The 26,692-nt window shown below is 35.1% G+C and overlaps 1 protein-coding gene across 2 annotated transcripts; it reads left to right on the top strand.

Moving 5' to 3' along the window:
• The first annotated feature begins 9,004 nt into the window (after positions 1-9,004).
• Positions 9,005-26,480, top strand: LOC123709906 (potassium channel subfamily K member 15). 2 transcript variants are annotated; one of them, XM_045661507.1, is made up of 11 exons: positions 9,005-9,119; positions 15,571-15,723; positions 19,596-19,743; positions 20,314-20,450; positions 21,702-21,803; positions 22,559-22,662; positions 22,970-23,076; positions 24,328-24,522; positions 24,594-24,683; positions 25,443-25,572; positions 26,392-26,480. In XM_045661507.1, exons 2-11 carry the CDS (start codon positions 15,606-15,608, stop codon positions 26,458-26,460), a joined length of 1,200 nt encoding a protein of 399 aa, XP_045517463.1. In that variant the 5' UTR covers positions 9,005-9,119; positions 15,571-15,605; the 3' UTR covers positions 26,461-26,480. The 2 variants fall into 2 exon arrangements, with proteins under 2 accessions (XP_045517463.1, XP_045517464.1); XM_045661508.1 differs by having other exon boundaries at positions 15,568-15,723.
• Positions 26,481-26,692: the final 212 nt, after the last annotated feature.

The raw sequence follows: 26,692 nt of genomic DNA, 5'->3' as shown, positions 1-26,692 counted from the left end.
TAGATTGACAATTGTCATTTATCATTTCTCAGTTTTCAAAGTTATGTCGTAGCTTAACTGTTAAGATTCGCTTATTGCATTAATAATGTAAATTAGTACTATGAAATTCCTTACTTAATAGCAATAAAGTGAAATAATTGTGTTTAAATAACAAAGTGTAACAAAATCTTTTCATTAGCATTAATCAACTTTGTAGTAGTTTCAAAAATATAATCTAGGTGGCGCTATAATACATTAAGATGTTAGAGGTGAATTGATAAATATATTACAGAGTTATAAGTTTGATACCAAGATTTCTTCGTAAATACTTTATTTGTATTTCAAATTTCATTGTATTTAAATCTAAATTTGGTATGTTCTTGATATAATGCAGATCTTGATTTAAGCACTGTTACATTCATAAAAGATTTTTTTGAATGTTTAATAGTATTATTTATTAGAATGTCAAGAAATTGTTTGGAAGTAGGGATGGTTCATTATTTGTGTTCGAAACGAACGAAGTATGTTCCGTTTAATTTCTTTGAAAAATTTGAAACTATTATTTGATCATTTTAACTATTCGAATGTACTGTAGATTTTTTCATGGATATGGTTTACGAGAATCCGTGCCAAATTTTAATTCATAATTCAAATTTCAAATTTACCTAAATAATTATCAGATCGAGAAATAAAAGTCCGTAGCGACCAATGATAAGTTTAAAAATAAGTATTACGAAATAGAAGCAATAAACAGTGTTTCATTTGGATTTCCCAAAAGATAAATCGCCGAACATTAGCTCCGCGATAATCTCGACAAACGAATAATTCAACTCTGACAATAAATTAATTTGTGCACAAAAGAAACGTTTTGTTATATTTCTTCTTGTTGGTCTTGTCTTTATATCGATTAGTTTTGATTTGTACTTATAAATAGAGTGAGTTGGGGGAAGATTGAACGGTTTTATTATGAGATGAGCTGAGTTCGTATCGTGTCGTATCGAGAATCGTATTTCGAGGTTTTGGGCCAGTTGCTATCAGTGCAGTGCATGAGAGTATTTTAACTATATCTGCTCTTCTAAGACAAGAATTAATTAAACGAAAACGGAAACGGAAGACAAGATGTTGGGTTAATTTTCATTTTCCGTGTTCCACAAACACTCGTAACTTCTATAAAGTAGTAGACACAAATATAACTTAATATTATCTGCAGCGCCAAATTTAAAGGATTTTTGTGTCATTTTTTAAATCGATACCCTAGTAATCACTAAACTCGAATGAAACATCTCGCACTCAAAACGGTTCAAACCGATTTGTACGATACTCGTATGAACATACAAAAATGTCAAACGAGATCGTGTTTAGACTAGTCGAGATTCTCGTAAGTAAGAATCTTCTTACTAAAATGTCGATGTGTAAACAGACGCAGGAAATTATCGCCTAGCGATAAATCATCGGCGATTCTTGTATGACATAGTCGTAGGTGAGAATTTAGTTCTTGCCTGTATGTAAACATTTTGATACGATAATGCTATGGCGATTATTGCTGGTGATACTCGCGTACGATTGAATATTTAAGATCCATTTGCTTTAAATATTAACCTGTAGTAATTAATAGCTTTGTAACGAGCAAAAACTAAAGGTACTTTTTATCATATCAAAAACATATTAATTAATCTGTTCTAAAGCAGAGAAAATAAGTTAAAAAAATAAAGATGCGACTAGAAAATAGGGTAAAGATGAAAACGTGACAGGGAAAGATTTTCAATCTTTTCTCTAAATTTCTTTCCAATTCTTTTCTTCTTTAATCTCGTCGTAAATTAATGTCAACGATTTTAAGTCCTTCAAAACTAGCTTGGCTTGGCTTTTAGTGACTTAAAAACTCACATCTGACTAGTGAAAAAATTCCTTTATTAAACAAAGATACAGCTAACTGTTTTATTTTTATATACATCAATCTTAACCCAACGGGGAAAGATTGAAACAAACGTTCTCAAACTTTCGCCATCTCAGTTTTAACCCATCCACGAATCCCACGCAAATTTTCCATTAAATAAAATTTAGGGGATATGTTTTTGACTAACGGCCGTTAAGGGCCTATATGGTCGCCAACCTCCAAAAAAGCACATTGTTTCTTCCCATTTTTGTCATCGTTTCTTGAAGTTTGGCGAATGGAAAAAATATAATATGGCGGAGTTGAGTAGTTTATGTATCCATTTTGAATGGTCGATACACGATTTAAATAAGAATTCATTTTATGACGAAAATGTATATGGACCATGATTTTGAAATTAACACGATTATTTTGTCGCAAGCCAAGTAATAAATTAAAAAAAAAATTATGATAAAATTATATTAATTAATGTTTTACATAACCAATTGTTATTACGGGCCGGCTCAGTGCTGTCTATTGCGTACCGCAATCCACCCCGAGAGACTTATACAGAAATTCGTGCTGGGATATAGGGCCTTAAAACAGTGATATTTTCTTTGTCTGTGCCATGTTCGACAGATTGGCACGACGGGGATTCTTTTGGGATAATATTCGTGTCAGTATGTTTATTTTTACAATGTTCAAGCGATTGAGATTTTTTTTAGAGAAAGACCATGACTTTTTCAGAATTTAACCAAGCTAGTCCTGGAACACTGAGGTAACATAGCGTTCAACGAAAAAAAATACTTCTTTTCTACATAGCTAGCATAGCAAAACTCAATTTTTCCAAAACTTTAAAGGTATATGCTACTCTCATTTCGTTTTCATGAGCAAATACTGGATGGCCACCTAATGTAATACTTTTAACGCCGGATTTTTGTTCAAACTGTTGGAAACCGTAGCGATTACTAAGTTTAAGCTGCTCCAAATGTCTGTCTAAAACTTTTTCTATGACTTTGGCCACATCGTCTTGAGTGTAGGTGTTACATAATTAACATTACTTAGGTATTAATAGTGCCGTCTGATATTGATAAATTGTGGATACCTTTTTATTTAATTTCAAAACGAAAATTTTATTTTAAGTAAAAATTTAAATAGATTAGATAGTTAAAAATTAATTCACTTATCTTTGCACATTCGGTAATGTATACATAATCCCTTGGAGATAGTAATGTACCTAACGTTGCCAATTTACTTCCTATGTTACCAGTTAAGGTATTTAACTACTATTATTCTCAATAACTGAATTTTTATATGACACGGAATGTTGAGATATTTCTTAAACGACTAAAAGTAGCCGCATTTTAACATGATTTCGTAACTAAGAATAAAAATGTGTTAATAAATATTCCTATGAAATAGTCACATCTACCTTGTAATTAAAGTTACAGTACATGGGGTATGAATAAATCACTTGAAGAAATCACGACGCAGAAATTATGCAAATTCACGCACTCCGAGTACTCTGGGCGGCTAACTTTGACTGTGATTTGGAACGCTAGAATCTGGCGGTCTTAACAAAAATGCCAGCACTCAAAAAATAATTTAAAATTTACCACCTTACAACGTGCGCCGGTTCTTGAATATAAGCGAGAATTATTTCAAATATAGTCTATATTTTAAAATAATTAGGTAATTGGTAACATAATACATGTCCTGTTGCTTACCTGTCAAATTTTATTAAGGAAAAAAAATAATTAGACGTTTCATTTGATATTTATAACTTATAAATATTTTAGTAAAAAGATAATTATTTATACTAAAATTTACTGCTTTACTAGTGTAAAGTAAAGTAATTCTCGTCTAAGTTCAAGAGCGGACGAACGTTAAAGTCAAACTCAAAAATCATTTATTCATATAGGTAACACATATGAACGTCAATAAAAAAGAAATATACACTTCTTCTTTACATTTACTGCCAGTTCTCAAATCAAGGCCGTATAACGGAAGAGAAGAACTGGCAATAAACTCTCCGCCACTCTCTCTCACACTTTTTCATCACCCAGTTTTTTTTTGTACTCATACCTACATATTGTCGTATTACAGATTAAAACTAAGCGATATAGGGACAAGACCAACCAGAACACATATAACAAAATGTTTCTTTTGTACCCTTAATTATATGGAACTGTAGTATCATTTAAATTAATGTTTTTTTTAAATAGAACTTAATTCAATACTGTTTATGTTCTGAAAACATCATTGCATCTGTTTATTTATGAACGTTTACGAACTGCTATTAACATTTTTTATTTACTTAACAATGTAAAAATAGGTTATGTTTTTTTAATCGTGCAATCTGTTAACTTTTTTTCTAGATTATCCTGAATTGAAATAGGCATTTGAACTGTATAGGTGGAACGTCTGTCTCTCAACCCTGAAATCCAGAACCAACGAACCTTTCTTTTTATACAGCATACGATGAAGTATATCGTGAGAAAACCAGCTCTAGACCTAAACTCGACGGCGAGCGTCACAGAATCCTGATCAACTACTATGTAAAAGATCACGAAACTTTTGAGGCCTAGAGATTATTGTTGTTTTTGGTAATTAGGCGTTCAAGTCCAGTAAATAATTTTGCTAAATCATGGGATATGGGATATTTAATCTACATAAGCGAAGTGGCATGTCGAGGTTGTTATAAAAAATGAATTTTAAATTTTTCGGTTGATTGTGGCTTTCATCGCGGATTCGGTATAAATATTTATTAATTCAAATAAGTGTTGATAAATATTTGCTTTCGGCAATTTCAATCAAAATGATAATAAAGATTACCCAATACAATCTAAAGATACTTTATTATTATTAGAGCTTTATAAATGAATCCATACAAAAATTGGTTAGTTATCATTTCTTAATATATATTGTATATTATCCATACAAAAACCGCCACCGAACCTAATATTAGGTCCTTACATATGAAATTGGCGTTTTGTATGGGAGGAACAAAAAGTCGAATATTTTTAAATATAATATATTTAATTAATCAAAGTATGAACCATTGTTTTCTATGCACATTTGCCATCTCCATCATCCGAACCTAAGGTAGTTCATTGATCCCTTTACTAAAAAAGTCAGTCGGACGGGAATCAATAAAATCTGTGAAGGCAATTTGGACTGCCCCATCAGAGTTAAATTTTTTCCCTTGCAAGAAGTTGTCCAAATTTCGAAAAAAATGGTAATCTGTTGGAGCAAGGTCTGGGTAGTACGGAGGATGTCTTAGACATTCCAATTGAAGCTCTTCTAATTTGGTAGCCGTCTGTTGTGCAGTGTGTGGTCTAGCGTTGTTGTGAAGTAGCAGTGGCGTGGAGCGATTGACCAGCCTAGGTTGTTTAGCCGCTAGCTTTTCTATCAAGGTTTGCAATTGCTGACAATAGACATGAGCCGTAATAGTCTGGCCAGATTTGAAAAAACTGCAATGAACAATACCGGCACTAGTCCACCAAACGCTTACAAGTAACTTTTTGGGGTTAATTTTCGCTTGGGGCAGGATTTGGCTGGCTGGCCAGGATCCAACCATTGCGCTGAGTGCTTCCGATTATCGTAAAGAATCCATTTTTCATCACAGGTAATGATTCGGTTTAAAATACCTTCATTATTGTGCCGGTTCAGTAATGTAACGCAGCAGTCGACGCGGGTTTGCCGGTTTGCTTCAGTCAATTCGTGAGGTACCCACCTTTCAAGCTTTTTAATCTTCCCAATTTGCTTCAAGTGAATTAAAACAGTTTTATCACTAACACCGCAGCCTGCAGCTAACTCGGACGTGGTTTGCGATGGATCCGCTTCTACAATAGCCTTCAATACTTCACTATCAACTTGGGTCTCAGGCCGTCCACGGGGCTTGTTCTGCAGGTCGAAATTTCCAGAACGAAAACCTTGGAACCAAAAACGAACTGTCTTTTCTTTTGAAACATGACCGCCATACACATCATTCACCCTTCGAGTCGTTTCCGCAGCACTAGTGCCACGGCGGAACTCGTACTCGTAAATAATGCGATACTTTAAGTTTTCCATTTTGTAAAATGAGTGACGCAAACAGGAAAAACAGAAGAATAAAACAAATGAATGACGGTCATCGAAGCACAAATACATGAGTAAATAGCTGTACGATTTGAATTTGGATTTCCTTACCAAAGAGGAGAACATCGTGATTAAAGTGGCCAGGTCGAAATACGCCAATTTCATATGTAAGGACCTAATATATATAATATATAATTAGGTTGGAAACTATATAAAGGTGGAAATATACTTTATTTAGATTTATAATGATCCGCATTATGCGAGTCATATGTTGCCACTAAAAAAATACTAATGTGTCATCTACTTTCTCCAATGGCATCTCATACAAACCCAGGCTCGCGCACTTTAAGATGTTGTTTGATCGGAGAATCGTAGAAAATTGATACATATATCGTTTGCATTTAATAATTTCAACAATCAAACTGAATGCTTTAACTAAATTTAAATTAGTTCCTCGGTCAAGCAAAAAATCTAGGGCGGCCGCAGAGAAGGCGGAAAATAATAAATGGCTCAAATATAAGACTCTTTTCTCCAACTTCCATTTTGTACTCTTAGGCCGTGGAGTTCATGGGCAAAAGCCCTACTCATATATTTAAGTTGCCTGGTAGGTAGTAGCGGTGATTCCAGAGCTGGAGATTATCTCGCTCAACTAATAAGTTGAGATCGCCATACAGCAAGGAAATACTGCCAGCTTTTAAGGGACGACCCAACAGACAGGGACCCAACTTTTTAAAATTTGTTTTAACGTAACGTTTTTCATTATTTTTTTATTATTATATTGTAGTTTAAGAAAATTGTATATACTGTATATTTTATTGTTATGTTTAGGTTTTAATAAAAGTTTTGATGTCAGATAAAATTTATTGATATTGACGTGTAATAATTATTATTAATAAGTAGTATTCTTTGGTTGATCCACGAAAGCTAAGTATGTAATTAACATTTCGTGTATCTAATTACCTCAGGCATCATCCCATTTGTTGCCTTCAAAAGGACGCGTTTTGACATCCTGATTGAGCATATATAATAACATATCCATAGTTGCTTTCACACTTTAAAATCCATTTCTGTATAGATTTTCATATTTTTTAAAAACCTTTTCGTGTAAGTTACGTTTGCCATAAATATTGTATTCTGTTTATAGTACCAATGTATCAGTGTGCCGAACGTTGGCTAGCTGTTATTAAATAAATAATTATTGTACAAAGCATTGGATTCAAGTATGTTAGTGTAACTCGTCTTTGGCTTCGCCATAAACTAAATACTATCTTATGTTGAAGCGCTTACAGAATAACTTTACTCGTTTTATTTCTTACATACTGTATAACATCTATCCCAAACTGTTTAACATTTGTTTTGGGAATAATAGGGTACAATAAATTAGAAACAAAACGCGACATACAGTTGGCCTACTCTAATTGAAGTCTTGCGGGGAGAGCAACCCAAGTGTTCTCCAAGAACTCTGGTTCTTTGTACCTTGGGGATACTTGCGACGGCGAAAGCCAAAATTGTTTCAAAACCCCACATTCTTATCATACATCCCCATTAACAAAGATGATGCCTACTGAATGCTATCGACACTATCGTGATCATTACATGTTCACACTGTGAGTTCACAGTAGCGATATTGTGTATCTTGTATATTTTATTATAATTTGTTTCTATTGGACATTATAGAATCGGCTATGGATAGTGTATGTATTTTTTGTGAATACAATATATATGTACTCACCAAGAAAGCGCTTGTTGAAGGTGAGTCTCTGAGTTGGAATTTCAGCTAAAACAGTCTGGCGAAAATGAATCAAAGTAACTTGGTACCCGGTAGTATTAGTAGTATCCTGCGCCATATTAAAAGTAAACGTTATTAACTCGTATAAAATTGAATTAAGCCCGAATATATTAAATACTCTTCACTTTTAAATGATTATATTTTCATTATATTTGTTAGTTGAAGTTAAGAAATAAATGTGAACTTTCAACAAGGACAAGCACATTGTTAACAATTGGAGCTAGTTAGGACTATTCCTAAAATAAGCCGGACGGTGGTACAATAAAAACTATAACTGATACGGGAACGCAGGCCGTCGCACGCGCAACTAATATTAGACTGGAACGCCAAAGACTAGAATTATGATACAGAGGTATCAAACCGAGCTCCAAAGCTCAGGCGATGTGTGTACTGTTCTTCAAAACTATAGAAGGTTGGCTTAATCGTAACTAAGGTCGAGAGAAAACAATAAATTAAGCGTAAATCATCTAGTACATAATTATTAAATTAGTACATAACATTCTTATGTCTTAAGAATACAAGCTTCCTGTCTTACTGGGTTATTTCGCTCATATGAATTAAATCTTATTATGAATGGATATCTCGGATACGTCTCGCGTCATCACCGATACGACTTCTTACAGCTTATAATGGTGAGCAAGACAAGTCAAAGCAAGACAGTCTGTTGGAAAGGAGAAGTCGTGGTTGCGGGTCGAACGGAAGTGGACCGGCATTACATTCACTGAGGAAATTTTTAGACTACCGTAGGATACTCGGCAATTTAATTTGTTAACAGTCAACTTTTAACTATGGCACCAGAAGATACGTTTTTAAAATCCTGTGACTTACAACAGGAGATAATTAGACATATATCTGCGTATCTAGGTTATCATTGACCTCAAATATATCTCTCTAGCACTAACTACTATAAAGTTGTAAAAAACACATTCCTGTCCTAACAGGTGACCCTAATTCGATAGCAATTTACACATGACACTAAAATACCTCAGAAATTGATTGGGAAAAATACTATGGGCACTGACAAATAATAGAACAGTTGTCGGTTTACTCAACTCAATTAAAAACGGTCCGTTAATCTATGTAATTCGTAAACTAAGGCGAATCATATGTGTCTTCTACAGAAGGTTAGTGCTAGATGTGAGCACATGAAGTAACCTATGTTTGTTAAAATACAATAAAAGCTATGTACGCGGATGAAATTACACAAGCTCAAACGAGTGGCATTATGAAACATCTGCGTTCGTTCATCTTTGTTACTTTTAACCGTCGGCTAGTTAGTCCTCGAATGTAGGTCTAAAGAATCACCTGTTTTCCGATTCGATTACACTATTTTATGTACAATATTGTGCGTGATATAGTTATGTGTATGAGTGTTTGTGTTTGGCATTTATTTGTGTTTACGTGAGTATTGATTTATTTAAATCATAAGTCCAGAAATTTTTAGAAGATTGTTTTATATGGAATTGTAATATTTGAGCTTTAGTTCAGTTCTACATACAAGTGACAAGGTCACCCATACCATCTAAATTATTAGGAATGTGGTTACTTTTATAGCAAGAACTAGAACTAAGCAAAATATATATAATGATACTAATTAAAATATGATAAGATTAATTATTATAATTATACGGTGATAATAAACAATATAGTTTAAGATTTAGATATATATTTATTTCTTCGTCTGCGCAAATTGAAATTTAAAATTACTGAGGCCCGTTAAATGGTAACCAATAAACTGAATTTAAGATTATATTATTGCAATTGCTATATTTCTAAATCTTAAATAAATGTTAACAATTTTAAGTAGAGCTTAAATTTTTTCTAAGTTATTAAAGCACCAGTGTTTTCTAAATTTTAATTAACAAATACTTTATAGATATGGTTTTTGTGGGCCTTTAAGAGTTTAAAAAAAGTAATATATATGTCGGAGCAATGTCGTTATTTTTATCATATATTTAAAATATATCATATAGTAGTAGTAGTCTTCAAGCTGTAGTCTTTGCGTCCTATTTCTGTGTCTGTTTCGTGGTGTAGATGACACCTTCTGTGTCTGACACACGCCGTCGATTTTTGGGTCTAAGTACCGGTTTCCTAACGATGTTTAGCAAACAAGTGAGACTTAAATGCGCACATAGACAGAAAGGTTGCCAGACAGCAAGTTCCAAATCTACCTCAGTGATATTTATCCAGGCGGATTAGCATATTTATATATCAAGGTATAGGCTGTGAAGTTTTTGCCACCTTTGCCTCAACAATTGTCATGTCTTAGTTTATTTTTACAATACAACAATTTCGTTGAAATTCAATAAAATAATTTTGGATCTGATTTTTGAGCACAAAATTATATACAAACCTAGTTCGTAGCCTTCAACCAGTAGTAGGAATGATATGTATGGGTTGATATAGGGAAGACATTACATTTTCACCCTTTTCACTCGTACAAAGTGTCCTGTGTGCAGAGGTCTATTAATGGTGGATGGGTGGCGAACAAGCTGTTTACTGTAGAATATTGTAGCTTGTTACACCGAATTTACAATTGCAAGTTAGAGGGGAAAGTCATCGATATTTTCTTTTGCGAACTGGCCAAGATACGACCTCCAACTATTCACTTATAATGTACTTCTCCTTAAAAGGCCGGCAACCCACCCACAAAAATGGGTGTCTATGAGCTGCAATTACTGCTATATAAAAAAATGTTGCAGACTTCTATCTGTAAAACATTAGAATACCGTCATGCAAAAATCTTTTTCATTTCTATGAGGTAGCAAAAAAGATTCGGTTCCCAAATTTGCCGCCCCAGGTTCCAGCTTACTCAGCCTGCTGGTAAATCTACCAGGATTAAACAACTATGTAGTGGTGGATAATAGTGATTCCATAGTTATTATTATTAAAAGTAATTAATACACAGCACGCTACATTTAAACACGTGTAAATTCGTAGAGCACATTTAATGTAATCGAATATTTTAAAAAATCAGCGGCGCTTCCACCTTTTTAGATCTGGGCCTCAGATTTCCGTATCTGTTTCATGATCATTTGTCAAACTAATACGCAAATAGGTGATCAGCCTTCTGTGAACACACGCCGTCGACTTTTAGATCTAAGGCAAGCCGATTTCCTCTCGATGTTTTCCTGCACTGCTCGAGCGAATGTTAAATGCGCATATAGAAAGTCCATTGGTGTACAGCCGGGCATCATACTTACGATCTCAACGATGAGAATTGCACGCTGAAGCCACTAGGCCAACAGTGATATTCATGGTATTAGGAATAGAAAATAAAAAAAAGGAAAAATATTAATTGAACTTTAAAGTTCACCGCTTTTCTCAAGATCCGCTAGTTCTATTTTTGATGTAATAAATTTGCCAAAAAAACGTATATTCCGACGGAAGTTATATGACATAATAGTGTGAAGCCAGAACGGTAATAGTTTCTTATCTTTGCTGTATATCACACTTTTATAGAAATGTGTCTATCACACTTACAGTTGGCCTAGCGGCTTTAGCGTGCGACTCTCATCCTTGAGATCGTAGGTTGGATCCCCGGCTGTGCACCAATGGACTTCCTTTCTATATGCGCATTTAACATTCAGTCGAACGGTGAAGGAAAACAGCATGAGGAAACCGGCTTGCCTTAGACCCTAGAAGTCGACGGCGTGTGTCAGGCATAGGCTGATAACCTATAAGTAGATCAGATTCTTGTAGATCAGACAAACGATCATGGAACAGATACAGATATCTGAGACCCAGACCTAAAAAGGTTCTATAGCCGCTGATTTATTTTAGTTTTCGTCCATCACAAAATATCACACTATTTTGATGTGTGAAACTTTATGTTTTATTTTAAAAACAATGTCTTCCATTATCCATTGTAGTTGTCGTAAAATATCAATAAAATTGTGACATATTGTCTGTGTTGCCAGGTCGCGTTATAAATTCCCTACCGGAGATGTTTTACAATAAAAATGATTTGCGGCCCAAAATATACATGTGTTAGGCTCGTTATATACTACTAAAATTGGTTCAAAATTTTGTTTAAATCGTTTAACGTCTATTACACATACACATGGATATATTTTAACATGTAACCGACTTAGTATGAAAACGTTTGTTCCGTATAAATGCTCTAAATTATTACAAAAAAGAATAAAATGTGAATAATGTGTTCCGTACTTTATACGGCGCCGGACGTTATAAATATAGAGTGAAATATTATGAATTTCATATTGTCTATGAAAAATTTAGTCTCTAATGCGATAAAGATGTCAGAATTTATATTCCGCCTTTGATTGTTTTAATGGTGTTGTAGATTACTAATCACGCGATGACGTCACACCTTAAAACGCGCTAGCGAAGTTATTCCGTCGAATGATATATAACTTCTGGACCTTAGACACTGGTGTTATCTAGGAGCCACTCAATAGCGGCATCTCTTTCCGTAAGCATATAGCCGCCGTTCGCAAAAAGGCCTCTTTTGTCCTCTCTCGCCTCCATTTCCTCCTACACATTGTACAAGGCCTGCATCCGACCGTGCATGACTTACGCTACCGTAGTCTTTGTGCATTGTGACCCTCCTATATCCACTAGCTACAGGTGCTTCAGTCGCGATTCTCATAAATGCGCCCTTCTACATGAGAAACGTCAAGCTCCCTACAATAGCCCAATGGATGAAGTTGGCGTCCACACTACTTCGACAAGGCTAAACATCATCTCAACCCATTGGTGGGTAAAAGCATCAATTACTACTCCTTCCCGACAAAAAAGGCTCGTAGGAGGCCTCGACATACACTAATGGATCCGGACGATCCAATTACCGTAGCTATCAATAAATTAAAAGCCGCCCGCGCGGCCAATAATAATAAAAATAGCCACAAACAAATTAGGGTAAAAAACCGCCTACACCGGGGAAGGCGCGGACCTTTACTTCGCACTTCGCTCACTCCAGTGAGCTTCTGTTCTGCCCTTCAGGTGAATGACCACCCCGCGACGGCCCAAGTCGAGGTTCGAGTCTCACAGGAGACGCCTTTGCGCTAGCCTCGGGATAAAACGCCATTCAGGCGGAGCTACGCTCGCCAAAACAGCCCGAGCTGAGCTGTAAAGGCCCTTAAGGCTAACAGCGAGATTCCATAACAAAGAAAAAGCCACTGGTGTCCTTGTCACGCGGGAAAACACACATCCTGGCTGAGCTGTAAGCTCAATGCCACCAATGGAAAAAATTGCCACTGGGGCATTTCGGGGAACACTACAGCATCCATCCTCCACAGTATACCAAGTTTTGTACTCAATGTTATATGGGGCAAAAGGGCAGGTCAGTCATCTGATATTAAGTGAAGCCCTTAGACACATAGCCAGAGGGCTCGCAAGTGCGTTGCCGTCCTTTTAATCTACCAACAATAAGTTATAATTAGAATTTGTAACAGTAATTATAACTCAGCTTTTCGTACATTTTCAGAGCGTATGATGATATAATTGCCCTGAATTGCCAAATTTTCATAATTACTGACTCAAATTTCTGTATCAATTTTAATGGATACATTTAGTACCTCTAACGAAGACTTTTTAAATATATTTAAAAAGGTTTATTCATAAAGGTAAAAGCCATATATCTCATTTAAAAAATAAAATAAATCAATGGCGCCTTTATCGGTCTGGGCCTCAGATTTCTGTATCTGTTTCATGATCATTTGTTAATCGAATAGGCAAGTAGGTGATCAGCCTTCTGTGCCTGACGCACGCCGTCGACGTTTTGGGCTAAGGCAAGCCGGTTTCCTCACGATTTTCCTTCACCGTTCGAGCTAATGTTAAGTGCGCACATAGAAATAAAATCCATTGGTGCACAGCCGGGATCGAACCTACGACCTCAGGGATGAGAGACGCACGCTGAAGCCACTAGGCCAACATCTTATTTTCTTATGATCTTTATTTTCTCCTTTCTTCCGTGGGTACAACAACATAGTACAATGAATGAAGGCAGAAAATAATTGACATACACTAATTCCGTCCGACCTTAATCTGAGTATAAAAAGAACTATCATGGACACATGCACACTTCCATGTCTATCAAATGGATGACAAACGATTCTTAAAAAGGCGCTGATAAAGGAGATTGCAGTACGCCAAAAAGATATTTTATTCTTCTTCAAAACTAAAGATAAAGTAAAAAAAGTGTTACACTAAGCCATAACAGAAGTTGTAACACATGTGTTAATGGACCGGTCACATTGCCCGTGTTTGTGATGACAGATGGGCCAAATATTACCCTTACTTGGAATGGTCAAGTGGGACGAAAATAGAGAGGACACACACCAAAAACCTAGGAGGATGAAATAAAAGCGATATGGAAGGATTGAAAAATGGTGGCGAGGATGAGAGACTAGTGTAAGAATTTGGAGGAGGCCTTCATTCCGTAGGAGGTCTTGTGCTAATATTATATTAAATATAACAACAAAAACAATGTTCTTATAGTGCTGAACAATAAATATAAAAAATAAATTAGTGGCGCTACAAGCTTTTTAGGTCTGGGCCTCAGATTTATGTATCTCTTACATGATGATCATTTGTTAATCTAATAGGGCGATCAGCCTTCTGTGCCTGACGTACCCCGTCGACTTTTTTGGGTCTAAGGCAAGCCGGTTTCCTAACGATGTTTACCTTTACCGTTCGAGCCAATGTGAAATGCGCACATAGAAAGAAATTCCATAGGTGCATAGCCGGGGATCGAACCTACGACCTCAGTGACGAGAGTCGCACGATAAAGCTACTAGGCCAACACTGCTCACTCATAGACTATTTTTAATTCATTATTTCAAGTCCGTAGCGTAGCGTGAGGGACAAATGTAAACATTTGGAGGTGGACGCCACTTCGACGGAGGTCGTGTACTTATATTAAATACTTTGACACTCTTCCCTTATAGTAGTATAGTAAATTTTTTATTTTTTTATTCAAGTACCAACAAGGAGTACGATCTTAATATGGGTCATACGTTTTTATTATTTCTAATTACGATTTCAAACTGAGAATGCACGTACGCTAGACGTTTGTTTAAATTTAAACTGCCTGCACAATATCGAACGAAGCACTGTATACAAATGGAAACTTATACTATTGTTTATGGCTTGATAAATTGAAGGAAATTGGTTTATGTTGAATTGAAAGCATCTGTGGAGCTATAAGCTTTCTATGTCAGAATTCTGTGTAAATTCGTTAGAAGAATTCGGTGAAATAAAATTCATAAGCGGAGTTTCAACTATAATGAAATCTTTTAATAAGTACTTTATAAACTTATTTTTGTTAAACTTTACCACATCGTATATACTGCATATTTAGAGTATATGCTACAAGCTATCAATTAAAATACATGACAATACAACACACTTTAACTTTAGATTTCATTAGTGAGTTTTTGTTTAACAATTAAATGTTAGTTCAATGTTTCGACCACTAAAAATAAAGGGATACGGTAATAACTCTAAATAATAATACAAAATAACTCTATTCATATAGGTAAGTAACCAATAACACTTATGAACGTCAACAGAAAAGATGTTAAATTGATTCTAAATATACATTTACTAACTGTTCGTCACGTCTGAAGAACTGGAAAGAAAGAGGTCGTTCGAAAGCGATAGGCCTGCCAGTTGCCGAGGGCAACTTTATTTAACAGGTTTCGGTCTTACACGAATTTCCCTAGTACCTAATAGTCTCTTATAATAACATTAAAGCGAACAGGGCTGAAAATCTTGTCTCGTATTGTTTAAAAATATTTTATCGTTGGACTTCAGTGAATGAGATGAGTTGTTAAAATAAATAATAATATTATTAAAAACATGTAGTAAACGTTTTTTATTTCAGCAGATGTCGCCTGAGGTAGTCATCATGTGCGGTGGGTGATGGCGCGTCGCAGGCGCAGGTTGGCCTCGCGCGTGCGTGGCTACGTGCGCGGCTTCCTCGCCTTCCTCTTCAGCAATGTTGGCGTTGTTGTTTTAGTCATCGCCTATACTATAGGTGGTAAGTTCATACATTTACGTTTAGTTCTAAATACCAACTGAAATTATTTCTTATTATTATAAAACAATTGGCCAAATTATTGCTTATCAAGCGAACTGTGGAATCTACTCCCAGGGGGGGGGGTCCTTACCTAAAAGATACGACCTCCAACTGTTCAAAGTAACAGTTTTCCTTCCTCAAAGGCCGGCAACGCACTAAAAATGGGTCTATGGGCTGCAATGACTGCCTTTTTTGGGCATCCCATACTACGGGACGTACAAACGAGCCTTCGTTTGACCCCCCCCCCCCCCCTATTCTATAATAAAACAAATTATATTTCGTATCGGTGAGGCATAATAGTTTAAAATATTGTATGCAATACAGTAAGTTGTGATATTATAGTAAGTATTCTAATGTTCTTAATTATAAACGTATAACTATCCTATTAATTGACGCACTGTGAATAAAACACTAATAAGATGTGACGCGAAAACCAACACTAAAACAGAAAGCTATATTAAAATAAAAAGCAAATACTTTTTACAAGATTGCAAACTATTATTTAATTTTGTAAATCTTTATACATTTATTGACTATCTACCTTTCATCGAAGGGTGGTGAGCAACCCAAGTGTTCTCCAAGAACTCCGTTTCTTTGTACTTATGTGCAAAGGCCAAGGTTGGTTGCGATGCCAAAGAATAGAAGGATTTGCGCAACCGACTGGTTCAAAAATCCTCAGTGTACAAATCCCCGTTAACAAAGACGTTGCCTGCAGAATGTTCTCTTCGACACTATCGACATCTTTATATGTTGGCAGAGTTTACAGTAGCGATGTTGTGGCTATATAAATTATATTTTATTCGATATTCATTTATTCATCTAGGTACAATTTGAACACTTATGCATGTCAATTTACGCCATCTCACTATCTTATAGCGGCATAAGTGCCCACACATTGTTATCATGTATTTTTAAACTCTATTATATCCATTTTTATTAGGGTTTCCTTGATGTTAGGTTTGAACTTATGGAGCGGAAGTTTGGTTACATGATCTGGAATTTTGTTATAAGTATATCTGTATATATTTCCCCATAAATGAGTGAGCAGTTTTATGAAGTCTGAAAGCTGGAAAAGCAAGTATATTCTTACTTCTTGTATTTAAATTCTGACAATCACTGAGCTTTAACAATGTATTTATGTTATACGGACGTACATAATATTATCATACACATACCGTAATCGTTTAGTACTGTAAGGATAGTGTATGTATTTTTTGTGAAATCAATAAATAAATAATAGATAATTCCGACGGTTTTAAACTCGAGATCTTTTTAGTTTTATGTTTGACTGAATTATATAAGATATAGGCTGAATTTCTGGCCTCGCAATTAATATATGTTCATGCTATGATACCGGTATGACGATACGAAAATCGACGCTTGTCAGGCCTGTCTACTAATTACGTGGCTTGTTAAAATTATTTATCTATAAGATAATTACGCACAAACCCTCTATTGAAATAAACATTGGCTTAAACTTTGAGCGCCTAAAGGCATTTGTTGAACTTTATTAATAGATTCAAAGCTATTAACAATGGAAATCCTTTCTAGATACCTAATAAGGCGTCAACGCTTTAAAACAAATAACAAACTCTGTTGTTTTTGCTTTTATAATATAAACGTAATTGTAATCTCAAGTCCCGGCTTTGTAATGGTAGACTTTTTTTATATTTAACGGTAGTATTTTAAGGAAGTAAAGCCTATGTTACGCATGAATAATGTAGTAATCAAATGTTAAAAGAGTTTTGATATCGGTCCAGTACTTTTTGCACTTATGTTACAGTAAGACAAATCTTTTCTCTTTATACTACTATACTATAAATAAACATATTATAATATATAACTCTTTTTAACATTGAGTATACCATGAGTGTATAATTTTTTCGTGTTTAAATATCTCCGGCATGTATGCTGTGTGGACTCAGTTTCCGCACTTAGACGCTCAATAGTTCCATTGTGCGTAAAGTCCAGGCTAACTAAGCCGGCCTAACTCCTTCCAAAAGCACAGAAGCCTGGGCACTTCGCAGGCTTCACGGAGCGACCTCACTGTTCCGAGGATTTCTGCACGTTGTTTAGTCACAGCCTCGCATTTCAGGACTACGTGGGTGACTGATTCCTCTGCGCTGAAACAGCCTCTATATCTCCGGCATATTTTACTACCATATATAATACAAATTTTATTAATCTACATTACAATATTACACTTATAAAGAGAAGACATATACATTTGCGTTTTCTTTGTATGCCCACAGCTAAATTTATTTATTCAACACACAAATATAGAATATTAACAATAAACTTAACCAACATAGACGTTACAACATAAATACATTTAAAAACTTTTGGTCCCTGCGGCAGTGTACCTTCAACGCTGGCAGCATTTCCTCGCTGTATTGCGATACTTATTCGTTGAGCGAGGAAAGCACCAGCTCTGGTAACACCGGCACTATCTACCAGGCGCCAGCTTAAATCTTTAATGAGCGCTTGAGCCCCACGATCCAAGAGTTTCTACTAATGTAACTAAGCATTTTGTGTGTGTGTAATGTTATAAAATAGCAGCCATTAAATCCTGGATTTCTGTGGACCTCAACTTTTGCAGAATTTGGTATAATTGCTGCACATATGTTTAGGTGGTGCAGTTATATATAGACACAGTATGAGGGTGGTAGAAAAATATAATAAATAGTACAAATAGACGAATTAAGGGTATAATAAATATTGAATGTTCTGAACCTGTATTTTAAAATTTGTTACTGAATTGGCTTTCATTAGGGTAATGGAATATTTAACTTCGGTCGGCTTTTGTTAGATTAATAGGTTTAACGTGGGGACTGCGGTGAACGGAAATTAAAATAAATCTAATATGAAATTGGTTATAGGTTTTAGTTATACATTTGAAAAGGTATGATTCACTGTGCACTGGACAGACATTTGATAATTCCACTTGATATAGAGATTGTATGTGCCTATATATCCTTACCTCTGGGGAAGACAGAAGGGATATGGAGTGCCCAAATCTCTTTTTACAAGAAACAACGATTTTCATCATGCAGAGTTTATATGGTAAAGGTAAACTCGGTTAGCCCGCCTCTTAATAGCTGATGAACTGATTTTTAAACTAGTAAATTTCATTAAATTTAATCTATAATATTGGGAATTTCTGGTGGATTCATGTTTGCTGCCTTTCCTTATATATGAAGCACACAATTTGTTTATCTAAAACCTATCGAAAGCCAGCATACGTTCGTGCCAGCGTGAAACAGAAAGGGAAACATAAATAATTGTGCTGAGCAATATGCCCTTCAAGTTCAATGGAGATGGGCAGGTTTCGTAGCCCGAATGGACCAATTGGACTGGCCCACAAGGAAAAACAAAGGCAGACCAATAGAGCGATGGGCCGACGATATCGAAAGGGTAGCTGGAAAAAATTGTGACGGCAAGAAAGTTGGAGAAGTTAGAGTAGTAAAATTCGAAATATATCTATTTTTGTATAATGTATGTCAATAATAATTTTTATTGGAAAATGGGATTGAACTAAATATCAATTTAATGAAAACGTCAATGTCTAAGTAAAAGAGTAGCCATCAGTAAGCATTAGTCTGTCAGACAATAATAAAACTCTTTGGTGACTCAACTCTTTCTCTTTTTCTCTTTCTTCTTTGTGTAAAGAATATGATGTACTTGCTCTTTATAATATTTATTATTATAACAAACGTAATAGTAAATTCCGTAATACGTATATATATATTTTATAAAACTTCATATTTTCCATGGTTTCAATTCATTCCATATAAATTTCAGGTAACATTTTACAAGTTATTGAGTACTTTCAGGTGCATTTATGTTTCAAGCAATTGAGGGTGCGAGCGAGATGGAGAGAGTTAGTAATATGACTAGGGAAAGGGACAACACTGCTCAATACTTGTGGCAAAATGTTACGTTAACGCTCAATTTGTTCAACGAAACTGCTCTCAAGGAGAGGTGAGCTTTTTGTACTGATTTTAAAAATAAATTGAGCTCAGTATGAAATTTTTTATTGCCGAAGACATAAAAATAAACCACTGCCACTTTTAGGTTTGGGCCTCAGATTTTTATATCTGTTTCATGATCATTTGTCAATCTATTAGACAAGGAAGGTGATCAGCCTCCTGTTACACACGCCGTTGACTTTTTGGATCATGGCAAGTCAGTTTCCTCACGATGTTTACCTTCACCGTTCGAGCGAATGTTAAATGCGCACAAAGAAAGTTGATTGGTGCACAGCCAGGAATCGAACCACCAACCTCAGGAATGAGAATCCATTGCTGAAGCTACTAGGCCAATACTGCTTTCTAAGGTCTATAGAAGACATTCAAATATAGAAAATCATACCGTACAGCTTATAGTTATTTATTTTTTAAAGCCAGTCCAAAACCAAGTAAAGGGTGATCATAGTAACTATCAAGTTAGTGAAGCAATAGCCAGTTAAATAGTACTTAATATAAAGCTGTTAAATAACTAATTATGTATTAAAAAATAAAAGTCGTCAAACGAGTTTTACTTGTGTTTTAGAATAAGCATAGAACTATTAAATTATCAAAGGAAAATTGTATTTGCGGTGCGGCGCGGATGGGATGGCGGCATATCTTCGCGACAGTGGAGTTTCTCATCAGCTTTCCTATACTCTATGACAGTAATTACCACTATAGGTACACTTTAATTGCATTATTAATAGTTAATACAACCTAATACATTATTAAAACTTTATATAACCTAATTCATTATACCATATTCATTCAATTGTGATGCCGCAACGCTTGGTAATGCCCTCTGCGCTAATACTCTGTAATAGCTGAAAGCGACACCAAACCCGACCTTTTTTTATGTGTCGATTCTGCTTTCTTAATGTTTCAAGTTACAAAGTTCACCAGCGCCTCAACCTTCTGTGCCTGATACATGTCTTCAATTGTCTCTAAATAGGTTTCCTCTACATGTTTATGAAACAATCTAATTGAAGAGAAAATAATTAGTATTATAGTATTGTCTTTTTTAACATAGCTTTTACACATTAAGAAAATACTTTTTAAACGGATTGAAGCTATGTGTATGTATGTATTTAAAACTTATAATTATTTACATCATTTTAAATTTTTATTCCGACGTTTCGCGTGCTTTACAGCGAGCGTGGTCACGGTGACTGAAGACAAAAGGTGTTGAATGATCAAAAGTATGCCCATGGCGATAAGCGCATTTTAAATGCGGCTCATTTGACCCATAAAAACTGCAAAAACACCAAATGTTTAATTCAAGCATTTGTATTTATTATATTTGACACGACGCCAACAAAATAATTTACGCTCAACTCGTTATCTCGAACATAAATCTATTTAGAATTGGTTTAATTAATCAATCTAAATTCCTTTGTAACACAAGGATTATTGTACCACATTTTTTCATGTAGCATGTTCGACTAGATACGAATCCCGACCTTCAATCTTTTCAATGGCTTTAAGCTGTTGATGGCTCTTATTAGTGCATGCACATTAAACTCCTGCTTAGAAGTCGAGATGTGACAGGCACAGAAGGCTCACCTACTTGTCTATTAAGTAAAAGAACTTAACAGATTTTTTCTAACTCTATCGGTAGCTCATGTCGTGGTCAGCAAGGAAACATCTGGACAATCTGTATCCACCAGTTTCTGTCCAGCTGCGAGCAGTCTGTTAATACAGTCTACAGTTTTGAGGTCGATGATCACTAAGTTCTCGCCTTCGCCTCGTTCTTTGCCTTTGCGCATTGCACGGCTGAAATATGTTATAATTCGTTATTGGCATATGGTAGCCAGGTCGTAAGCGGTGTTGGGTCACGATCGATGATTTGGTATCTCCTGCGTAAACGCCTAGTGTAAATATAGGTAAGTTATGGCCGAGTCGTCATGGAGTTAATTTTTTTAATTTTTGCAGGGTATGGCCACCTCAGTCCACGAACAAGTTGGGGAAAGATAGTAACTATATTCTATGCTCTACTGGGCATGCCGCTGTTCCTGCTATATCTGAGTAATGTTGGTAAGTAATATCAACATATTTCTGTTTTGTTATAAACACCAGTTTACGCCAAATTTATAGAAAGCAACAATTAAAATGAATCTCCATTTGCACTGTTAAAGTACCTACTGTCTTTTTTTTTATGACAACATAAACTCAATTTAACAGAAAGAGACGAAAAAGTACTTTAGTCAAAAATGCAATCAAACTTGGTTTTAGTCGGTTCTAGTTATTAATGAACGTTACATATAAACTGAACATAATTTATGATTTCATGAAAGTAATTCAATAAATATTTCAAGACATAAAAACAAATATCCAAAAATCCTTTTTTTATTTATTGCTGACTTCAAAATAAGTCTTTCAAGTCTTCAAGTCCATCCATTATCCAAAAATTGTGGACCTTATCGATTCGAAACTTTTAAATACATTAATTTGAGGATAGAGTTAGACGTATTGACGGGATGAAAATGAAATGTTTGATAGTTACGAAACCCATGGTCATTTAGTATTGGATTTTTTAAGGTTTTCAATATTTTTATAGTTATTCTGTCAACGAAATTGACAAATACAATCAATCTAATTACATGAAAATCGGTCCAGCCATTCTCGAGTTATATTTAAATTCGTACACATTATTGCATAGAAAAATCTTCACGATTACCCTTTACAAATAAGTCACCAGTGACTCAGGTCAATTAAAACCTCACTTATGGTTGAATATACAGTAAAATACTTCATTAAACTCTCTACTAATAATTCTTTGTATTTTATAGGTGACTTACTCGCGAACTGGTTCAAATGCATATACGCACTGGTCTGCATGTGCAGAGGCTGTCCTGGGTTCACAAGGCGACGAGTTGTTCACTTTAGATCACAGGTATAAACCAAAAAGTTATTTAAACCAATCACGAGGTTTTTATTACCTGCCATTCCCACGCAAACGCACTATAACCGTTATGTTTCACGATCATGAAACAGATACTGAAATCTGAGGCCCAGATTAGGTCTGTGATAATAATAAGGCTGTAGTGCCAGTGGTTTTTTTTATAAGTATCTTGTTTTTGTTTTCCTTTCCTCTTAAAAGAGTAAAACAATACCAAGAAACTAAGATCCTGAGCAACATGCACTATAACCCAAATCGAGATGTTTATGTTTAGTTTATAGGATTTCGTTGTTTTTTTCAGTTAGAACTAAGTGATGTAGAGAGTATAGAACGACCAGCGGGATGGAGGCAAGAGTACTCAGGGTCGGAGATCACTCCTGAACCGATCCCTTATGTTCCTCAACATAGGTGAGTTTCAATACATATAGCGATATGATATAACAAAAATATTAACAATATTAAAATGTATAACTACGAATGCCACAAAGTAAATAAATGTAAATTATAATAAAAAGAGATTTTCTCTAAATTTACATTATTTGCCAAATTTTCTTACGTGTACTATTTGTTTATATTCGCCACATCATACATAATGCTATATCTACAGTATATGTTAAAAGGTTTTCTGAAATATTTGTCAATTATGGTAAACATAATTTTAACAAAAAATAAAATTACTAGCAAAACAGCAGATTAGTCTAATTTGAAGCTTCTTAAGGCTATTAACATTGCTTTTTTTTAAATTGATAAACCCACTACCGAATATGTCAAGCTGTACAGCTAGTACTGTTTATTCTGTTATATTACCGGAATTTGCTGATTGCTGATTCTATAATTTTCCATATTAACTTTGTAAAATTATTATATAAAGCCAATTCAAAAGATAATTAAGTATTAATTTTTCAAATTATATTTTTACGAGACAAATTATCTTTTCCCAGAAAGCTACATGAGTTTATATAAGACTTCCGAGATCCAGAAATCATTATTACATTTTGATTAAGTTTCAGTTTGATTAAAGTTTAATTTGAACGTTGATTACAGATGCTTCAATATTTCGTTGTTTCTGCTAATTAAACTACAGGAATTTATCAAACGGGTTTCGTTCGTAGATAAATTTATACTATGCAAATATGTTGATTAAATCTTAAGGTAAAATGTGAGTTTTAATTTACTTTGTGATGCTGGGAGTTAAATGATTAAATTTATTTCACGAAAATCATTTGTGGTAGTTATTATAAAAATCTTATGTATACATATATGTAATGTATCACAGTTATTTAAATACATTACACAATTATTTAAGTTGCATTAAAAATAGTGCCAAACTTAAGCGGCCTAGACGGCAAAGTTAGTGTTGCAAGCTCAACCTCTTTCCCCGGCGATAGTAAATATTATGTAAAAAGACGATTTTATTATAGTTAAAACTGTTTATTTTAGATAAAATTCCTTGATAATATTTTTCTAATGAGCCAGCAAGTGATCAGCCTTCTATGCCCAACACTCGACATTATTTTTTTATCCATGAACTGCAAGTTTCCTCACAATGTCTTTACAGTACAAGAGCGCTTGTATATCCTTCAGTTAATGTTATTAGTCGCGCGTTTAAGCCATTAGGCCATCACTACTCTCACAAATACTAACAACTTTTGTTCATAGACCAGATCCAAGAAGAGATTACTTCCGAAGCATATCTCTCCCTCAACCATCACGAAACCCTCGTCCAGACCCAATCAGGGGTTGGTCTGAACCCCTTCCACGTCCAGGGAGTGTTTCCAGCGATTTCACCTATGTCACCTTCGACGTGCAGACCATCACTGTACCGATAAGTGCCTGTGTGGCATTTATGGTTGGGTAAGTTCAGGGAAAAATAAAGATTTTTTTTTAGTTTTTGGGTTTTTCGTATAAACAGTTTTGTTTTTCAGGTATTTAATTTTCGGATCAATGTTGTTTGGGATGTGGGAGAAATGGGACAAACTGGACGGAGCGTATTTCTGTTTTATATCACTTAGCAGGTACATATTTTAGTTTTTTTATAGAACAGGGGCAAACGTGTAGGAGCCTCCGCTGTCACTGTCAAAGCCACGCTTATTCCTTGAAGGACCCCAAGTTGAGTTGCAGTGGTTCGGAAATATTTCAGTGGATAGCTCGGTCTCTCATAGTGGTGCGGTAGATATATTAAAAATGTATATTTAACTAATGTTATATCTTAGTGCTTAACATACATAGCGTAATTACGAATTAGTTCATGTTGGAACTATGGTACTGTGGATTCAGTTTCCGCACTAAGGCGACCATTTGTTCCGTTGTGCATATCTCCGACTAAACTATATGTTGTTGGTACAACCATTTTAGTATATTTTCTAAATTTAAAATGTTATGCCAATTTTGATGTTATAGCGGATAGTCAGCGGTCTCTCATTCCTAAGGTCGCCAATAAAGTTAACCGATAAAGGCATTTTACAGAAAATTATGACATGACCAAGGGTACTAGCGTCACTTGTTGTTTTGGTCTCATTAACATTTCCATACCGAGACCAAGGTCATATTTTTCGCAAAATATTTCTTCCTTTGTATCCTGATTGCCGCTGGGCAAAGCGCCAACCCGCTGGTTTGACCTAGTCCCAGTTCTCACGGGTCTTCCTATAACAGATGTGATAAGGGGAGCTATAGACCGATCAAAGTGGAGAGACAGTAGCAGGGCAACAGTCAGTCTCGTGACCTTCAGCAATGAAGAATACGACTGAGATCTTGATGGTATTTTCAAATTACAGCATTGGATTCGGTGACTTCGTTCCAGGCGAGCGAGTGTACACTCCGCGGATAGAGACGTCCTTCATTGTCTGCTCTCTCTATCTCATGCTGGGCATGGCGTTGGTGGCCATGTGCTTTAATTTAATGCAAGTAAGTGAAAAAATTGAACGATTAATGGGTTATGTTAGGTTAGAACATTCTCTTTTTATTATCATACAATATTGTTTTGTTTTGCCGCGAATCGAATCCAAAACTTCCAGTATATAATATACATATTTATTTATTTATATTCAGCACGCCTTTTTTGCGAAGGAGTAGGCAGAGACGGATATCCGCTTTGCTACGGTCCTGACGTACCTCTCGAGTCTTCTTTTGGTAACTCTGTGAACACATGTCCGTAGTATTTTAGAGTACACTACTGTGATCTGAACACCACATTTTAAAATGCATATGCGTACGTTTCTTATCCCTGAGGTCGTAGGTTCAATCCCCGGCTATGCACATTTAAAGTTCGCTCGAACGGTGAAGAAAAACATTGTGAGGAAACCGACATGTCTTAGTCCCAAAAAGTCGACGGCGTGTGTCACAGAAGGCTGATCACCTTGTTAATAGATTGAAAAACGATCATGAAACAGTTTCAGAAATCTGAGGCCCAGACCTAAAAAGGTTGTAACGCCTCTGATTTATTTATTTTTTATTAAATGTTATATAAATAATTGTATGAAATATGTTACAGCACCACCCATTACTCGCAGAACTAAAATACAAAATCTTCTTAGATCTAAATTAGTACAAATGAAAAAACATTAGATAAAAGAGTTATCTAATGTTTTTTTATCTCTCATTTCATCTCTTACTGACAAATTGCCTTTAAGCTGCCATGAAAAGTGTTAAGACTCTTTATATTCTATGTAAAAGATTAATATTTATATCATAAACAAAACTAATTTGACGTAAAACGTTTTTCAGGAACAAGTACTACATTACTACGCATGTCTCAAGCGCGTCATTAAGAGGATTTATCGGTGCAAAAGATGACATTAATAAAACTATAAAACAAATCTTGTTTCATTGTAAACACTAACTTTTAGAATGTATTAAATGAAATGAATTTATACTTATATCTATACCCTTGACTTTGACATGTCTGACAATAGAATATTAATTACCTTAAAAAGAAGAACAAAAGCAGATAGCGTCTGTCACAGGGTTTCATGAAACGTAGATGATTTAGTTCTTAATCTGACTAGTGAAGGGTCTTTCTTCTAAC

Source organism: Pieris brassicae, chromosome 5, assembly GCF_905147105.1.
Source record: "Pieris brassicae chromosome 5, ilPieBrab1.1, whole genome shotgun sequence".
NCBI lineage: Eukaryota > Metazoa > Arthropoda > Insecta > Lepidoptera > Pieridae > Pieris > Pieris brassicae.
The sequence above is the reverse complement of the archived record's forward strand: the minus strand, read 5'-3'. Positions and strand labels throughout refer to the sequence as shown.

Coding starts and splice junctions, on each gene's coding strand:
- LOC123709906 (XM_045661507.1), top strand. CDS start 15,606: ATGGCGCGTCGCAGGCGCAGGTTGGCCTCGCGCGTGCGTGGCTACGTG. Junction 23,077..24,327: donor CCTTATGTTCCTCAACATAG/GTGAGTTTCAAT, acceptor TTTTGTTCATAG/ACCAGATCCAAGAAGAGATT. Junction 24,684..25,442: donor TGTTTTATATCACTTAGCAG/GTACATATTTTA, acceptor TTCAAATTACAG/CATTGGATTCGGTGACTTCG.